This window comes from Papio anubis, chromosome X (genome assembly GCF_008728515.1).
Source record: "Papio anubis isolate 15944 chromosome X, Panubis1.0, whole genome shotgun sequence".
NCBI lineage: Eukaryota > Metazoa > Chordata > Mammalia > Primates > Cercopithecidae > Papio > Papio anubis.
Window position 1 is genome coordinate 117,594,190 of NC_044996.1, and position 7,123 is coordinate 117,601,312.

Consider the following 7,123-nt stretch of genomic DNA (forward strand, 5'->3'; position numbering starts at 1 on the left):
TTTCTGCAGTGCTGGAGAGCTAAGCAACAAAATTGGGATACCGTGTATTGGGCAGAATGGAATCCACACAGGTAGATGCTTGTGCAGGAATGTCAAGTTCATGTTTGAGGAAGAGTCTTCTAGCACCAAGCTTTCCCAATAGTGCTTAGGGAACCCCAGTGATGTGTGGTCTAAGTGACCTCAGGCCTGAATGGGATGAAGGAGCGCTGAATAGACAAGACAATTGGCTTGCAGTTCCCCCACCCAGACTTCTCCGCCTTCAAGTCAGATATTTGATTTATGGGGAAGGCTTAAGTTGGAATAAGAGGTCCCACATCTACAATATTGACAACAATGGTATAACAGTTATATACAGAATATATCATGGAATCCTGGCCTTTGGGGGACCTGTGCTCTATAAACTTGATGTTCTCTCTCCCCAGGTCTTCCTGATGTTCCTCACTAGCTGAGAGTATCCTGTATAGACCCATTCCCTAGCACCCGGTGATTCTGACCAAATCTTTCCTCCTCAAAGTAAAGGGAAGTATCTTATTGATATTTCAGAATTTTGAAGCATGCCCAGGAAAATCCTGGTACCCAAGACATCACTAAAGGAATTCCACTATCTATGGATGAGGGATTAAGTTAATTTTCTGCTCAACCTACTTAGAAAACAGGGAAATTAAAATAACAGTGAGATCATATATTATCGCCCCAAGGTTTGACCAAAATTTAAAAGGTTGATAAAATAAAATGCCTATGAGAATGTAGATTATCAACATACATTAATATGCAAGAATATGAATTGGAACAGCTTTACTAGAACAGAATTTCAGAAATATTAATAAACATTTACAATCATCACATTTTTTTCCCACTTTAATCCGGTTTACACTTTGCTATGTCTTTCCTGTAAGAAAATATGCATATTTGCCCAAGAATTCATGGTCAATGATGTTGATATCAGTTCTACAAATGATAGCAGCAAATGGGAAACAACTAATGTGTCCATCAGGAGGAGATTGGTTAAATTAATTATGGCACATACACACTTTAGAATTCTAGGGAGTAGTTAAAAGAGTAAAGTGGATCTACACGTACTCTCACAGAAAGATTTTTGCATTCACTTCATTCAGTGACAATGGCAAGAGGGGAAAAAAATATGTATACTGTTATCCATGTATGTTGTATGTTAAAAACTCACAATGTACTTTTTATAGCACAGTATGGAAGGAAAAGTCTAGAATACATTTTAAAACAACAAACATTATTAATTGTGATTACTTCCGAGGAGAGGTATGAATTTTGACGAAATGTACTAAGGGGAATTGTGATTTATGCATATTGGTAGAATTTTGTGACAGTGAGAATATCTGCACTATTACTTAAAACCAAAATTTTCCTTAGGAGTAAACAGAAAGACAATGGGCAGTGGAAGAATACTGAATTATTTCTTCTTTTCTTATCAAAGCTGCCACATCTGCCATGGAACCATTTTCTAATCACCTAGAAAGACTTCTGGGTTTTTAGGGATTTAGCCACAGTAGATGTTTGCTTACACACTGATTCCAGCGGTCTTTCCTCACTGACTGCCTATGGAGGGGGCTTTGATTTTAGACTACCTAGGTAAGTTCACTAACTGGTGTATGTGTTCAGAGACCAGTCTAGAATAATTAACCCCATTAAAATTCGATCTCAAACCTCAGGATGGTTTCCAAAATCTTCTCTCTAGCTTCTGGGTTATAAAGCAAGAACCAGTAGATTCTGTGCCAAATCAGACTCTCCCGACTAGCAGATTTGAAAACCCTTTGAGTGTGGTGGATGCATGTAGAGAGATGAAGAGGTGTCTAAGCTTCACTGTTTTAACTGGGCAGTTATAATACAAGAAAGGGGCTGCTTCTGTCAAGAGGGTCCACGGTAATGAGAGGTGAAGCCAGCTGGGTTTCTGAGTGGGGTGGGGACTTGGAGAACTTTACTGTCTAGCTAAAGGGTTGTAAACACACCAATCAGTGCTCTGTGTCTAGCTAAAGGTTTGTAAATGCATCAATCAGCACTCTGTAAAAACGCACCAATCAGCACTCTGTGCCTAGCTAAAGGTTTGTAAATGCACCAATTAGCACTCTGTGAAAATGGACCAATCAGCACTCTGTAAAATGGACCAATCAGTGCTCTGTAAAATGGACCAATCAGCAGGATGTGGGTGGGGCCACATAAGGGAATAAAAGCTGGCCACTGGAGCCACCAGTGGCAACCCACTTGGGTCTCCTTCCATGCTGTGGGAGCATTGTTCTTTCACTCTTCACAATAAATCTTGCTGCTGCTCACTCTTTGGGTCTGTACTATCTTTATGAGTTGTAACACTCACTGCAGAGGTCTGCGGCTTCACTCCTGAAGTCAGCAAGACCACGAACCCACCAGGAGGAACAAACAATTTCAGAGGCACCACCTTTAAGAGCTGTAACACTCACTGCAAAGGTCTGCGGCTTCACTCTTGAAGTCAGCGAGACCATGACCCCACCTGAAGGAAGAAACTCCAAACACATCTGAACATCTGAAGGAACAAACTCCAGACACACCATCTTTAAGAACTGTAACACTCACTGTGAGGGTCTGCAACTTCATTCTCGAAGTCAGTGAGACCAAGAACCCACTGGAAGGAATGAATTCCGGACACAGTAAGGGGCAGGACCTATAGGCAGTTGGAATGTCAATTAAGTCTTGGAGAAGGCAGGTGAGTCTGGGCTGTGTGTTCCTCTAGGAGCAGGTGGGGGCTCCAGAGAAGGCTGCAGTGCAGCTGACCAACAGGTCTGTTCCATTCTGGACAGGAGGGCACACTGCTGAAGACCCAGGGGAAGGGTACAGTAATGTGAAAAAGTGCTGGACTGGACTCATGTGAAGGGACCACGGCAGGGTCAGCTCTGGAAGAATCTAGGGCTAAGGGAGGGAGGACTCCAGGCCAATGAACCCTACAGACAGTCCCAGATTGTGTCTGAGTCTCATTCTCACCTTACTTTTTTCAGGCCTGCTTTTAGTGCTTCCACCATAGGATCTTTATTTTGATTGTCTGAGAGACATGTTGGAGTATTGAGAAGAGAAATGGATTAATAGACCCAAGATCTGCCTCAGGCTGGGAGGAGTGGAACAGTGTGAGCTCTAGAGGAATGCACACCAGGAGTCTAGTCCCATCCTGTCACTTACTAGCTGTGGGAAGTAGACACATTACCCAATTCTATGAACATTGAGTTCTTCATTGGTGAAGTGGATTTGATAAGCCCTGTCCCCTAGGACTGTTGGATTGTGTGTGATGTATGTAAAGCACCTGGTACAGTGACTGGCGTGCATTGAGACATTAAAAAGTGACATTTATTACTATGATTTTGTTTTTACCCTAGGTAATATCACCCCTTCGACTGGGATATTTTTGGTTTTGTTTTTTAATCCAAGAGAAGTAAATGTCCATGAAAATGCAGTGCTGTAGGACACAGAACACCAAATTAGCCAAAAATTCTCCCAAGAAAGAAAGAGCCTCAGTAAGTCTTCCTCCTTGCAGGGTAGTTTAATTTGGATGTTGGGGAATCCTCCCCATCTGGATGCACCTCTGTGTCTGGAATGTGTGTCAAAATCCAACTCTTTCTCTCCCTCTCACTTGCCCTTTGATCCAAACCACTCCTATTTTCATTCATTTAACTGCTATCAAAATATAGCCTTCCCTTAATTTTCCAAATTATAGTGAAATTAACCTAGTTAAAATGCCCTTCAAATGGACTCTCCAACCCAAGGCAAAAAGTGCCAGCACAATGGCCTCTGGGTATCCCACCTCCCTTGAGGGTATGACCCTTATTTCTCAGAAACTGGCTGGAGATGAAATACGTAGAACACCTAGTTTTTGCACTGGGACAATAGCACAGGGCATTTTCCATCCCTGCACTAGGTGGAGAACTAAAAGCCAAAAGCTAAAGGCAGTTCTCCATTCCAGACTGTGTCTTAACTCTGAGACACACCACCAAGGATCTTGCCCCTCTCACCACTCCCATACCCTCCTCTGATCCGCCACCCAGCTTAATTTAAAACTATCTCCCATTGAGGGACTTAAGGTTTTCCAAAGTCCCAAATTGCCTTGCCTCAGCGTGTTTACACTTGACTACTCTCCTGTGGACCTCCCCTTTTCCAGCCCCCTCCACCATATATTTTTTTCACTTGTCTTTTATGTCTTACATGGTATCTCACTGTCTTCCTTATAGGATAGCGCTACTGACTCTAAAATTTCATGGACAGTGGCTTGGACTTCTTTTTCTTACCATCCCTGGTATTACCGTTGAGCTTTCCAAAGAGCAGATGTTCAACTAATGTTTGAGGAATAAAAAAGCTAGTGAACAAGAGGTGAAATTTATTAACTCTTTAATGCTTTCTACATTCTTGAATAAGCAAAGCAAATCTGGGTATATAACTTTTATTTTACAGAACAACAGAATAGAAGAAACAAGGAAATACAAGAGTTTACCACCTTTTACTTTTTTCTCTATTTCTTAATCCCAACTATTTTACTGCTGATTATTTCACATTTCTAAGGAAATGCCTATTTCCGTGTCATGTTTTTTCATTCCAGATCAGTAAATAAGATGAAAGATTTCTCAATTTGTTTTAACAGATTTTAAAAAAAGCCTCTTAACTCTAAAGTTTCATGAACAACATTAAATATGTAACCAATATTATTCATACAGCTAGATTCTAAAGCTAATTAACGTTTTTATAAAATAAATAACATTTGAAAACTTTCAACAAAAACAAAAGAAAAGTGTACAAGTTACTCACGTAGAACAGGAATACAGATATGATATGTACTATGGTCTCTCTAACACCGCCTGGGCCTCCCACTACTTAAAAGATTGAGTGTTCTCTTCAAAGTGAGGAAAGTGCTTCATACTTCTCTAAGGGTGAAGCTGCTGGAATTGACCCTGTAACGTGCACTGGCCGGGGCACTAGTAGGAGGCATAGCTGCAAATCTGCCTCGGACTCTCTCTTCTTCTTCTCACAAAGCTTCTTCATACAAAGATGGAAAGGAACTGGGGACAGTATCATGAATCTTGGCCAAAAACTCAAGGGCTCTCATCTTACCGGTTTCTGCATGGGCTCTGGGACCCCACAGAAATTCATACCACACAGGATTGCTGTTGAGTACCAGCTGGCGCTCCAGGTATCTTTCCTTTATGAAATCTTGGGTGATAAGCTTCTTGGGCTCCCCATAGAAATAGTGGTTCTTTCTGGCATCTATCCCCATTACCTTAAGCACCTGCAAGATATCTTCCTCAGTGGCACAGTTGCCCTTCATAAAGGTCACACACAGGATAGTCATCAGGAGGCCAGTCTTGGGCATGATCTCCTCATCACTCAGCCTTGCATCACAGGAGCGATTCAATTTGTTGATAAGAGCATAGTAGTGCCTGGTTGGATCGACTTCCTTCACAACAATGCCAAAGGCCAGCACCATGAGCTCAGAGGCCTTCTTGAGGATCTCATGGAAGTGTGCCTTCTCCTTTTTGATGACATACTTTAGCATGTCATGCTTTGTTGTGGGCTCCTTCATGTTGTACTTGTGCAGCAGAAACTGCACCAACAACATTGCCTTCTGGTCTAGAGGGGTTGTGCTCAAAAGATCAGTGGTCGGTGGTGCCTGGGAGGTGCTTGTTTTTTCCTCATCTTGGCTCTCGGCACCTTCATCAAATTTTGTGCATGAAACACTTGCAGAAGTACTGGTAGTGGATGGGGCCCTCTGAGGGCGCGGAGATTTGCTACTTGGCCCAGTACCAGGGGAGCTCTGGCGATTAACACCATAAAGAGGAGGGGAGGAAGTGGAGGGCCTTTCTTCCTCCGAATCATGTCTCTCCTCTGAACAGCCTAGGCTGGCTTCCTCAGACTACGGGTCTCATCTTCCTGAGACCCTTGAGGTGGAAGTCAGAGGGTATCTCATGCTGATAGCTCTGCCCTGGGCCTCCTAGGAGTGAAAGTAGGGCTGGGGCTCAGCACAAGCTGGGCTCCTTGCCTCTGGGGTAGGTTGTCCTGTCAGATTTCCACCTTGGGTGTTGCGGGAGGGGAGGAGTAGGGAGTTCTCCTGGCTTTTTCATTAAAGGCTTTGTGGGAAATACCAACTCCGTGAAAGCTCTGGGTCATTTCCATACTGAAAACCTTGAGAATGGGTTAAAGTCTCAGGCTAGATACATATGGGGAAGCTGCATCACAAAACAGCATCCCAGTTTTGGGTAGTTATTAAGCACAGCTTCTAGAATCATGCTGTTTCAGCCAACCCAAACTTTTGTGCTGTCATGATATTACCATATGGTACTGCCACACAGGGTCTGAGGTGCCATCTCAGATTGCACTATTCAGTGAAGCAGTATAAATTCATTGTCTCAAGGCACACTGGGAAGAAGCAAGGGCCACACTTCAAAATATTTCATCCAGCTAATTCTGTCATCTGCTTCTATTTCTGGCTACGGACCCTGTTTCCACTTGAGGGTATGCCCCCACTTGTTTCCCACACATAAGTAATGGTTCAACCCAATCTTATTGTCCCTCAGGAATTTCTCATTTTTGCTTCTTTGCTGTTGTTCATACTGTTCTCTCATTCTTTCTATAGTTTCTCCAGGGTTGATTTTGGAAAATATTAGCCAAATTCTGGTTGCCATCTTGAATGCTACATGTAAGATAGTGTATTGGTCTGCTCAGGTTACCATGACAAAATAACATAGACTGTGTGGCTTAAACAACATAATTTTTTTTAACCTAGAAATTTATTTACCTCCAGGTTCTGGAGGCTAGAAGTCCAAGATTAAGGTGTCCTCAGGGTTGGTTTCTGCTGTGGATTCTCTTCTTGGATAGCAGACAGCTGTCTTCTTCTTGTGTCCCCACATGGATTCTTCTCTATGTCCTTGCAAAAAGAGAACTTTGGTTTCTCTGCCTTTTCTTAAAAAACATTCTTTTTGGATTAGGGCCCCACCCTTATGACCTCATTTAAACTTAATTATCTCCCTAAAAGTCCTATTTCCAAAAAATGTCACATTGGGCATTAGGGCTTCAACATACAAATTTTGAGGAGGATACATTCAGTCCACAGCTGGCAGTGAATCTGTAAATAATTTAAGGAGGA

General features: G+C 42.6%; 1 protein-coding gene across 1 annotated transcript; it reads right to left on the bottom strand.

Moving 5' to 3' along the window:
* Window positions 1-4,888: 4,888 nt before the first annotated feature.
* LOC116271848 (melanoma-associated antigen B10-like) lies at window positions 4,889-6,147 on the bottom strand. The gene is given in 2 exon segments (XM_031660602.1): window positions 4,889-5,865; window positions 6,123-6,147. Coding segments are annotated over 2 exon segments (993 nt in total). The 3' UTR covers window positions 4,889-4,897.
* Between the last annotated feature and the right edge of the window lie 976 nt (window positions 6,148-7,123).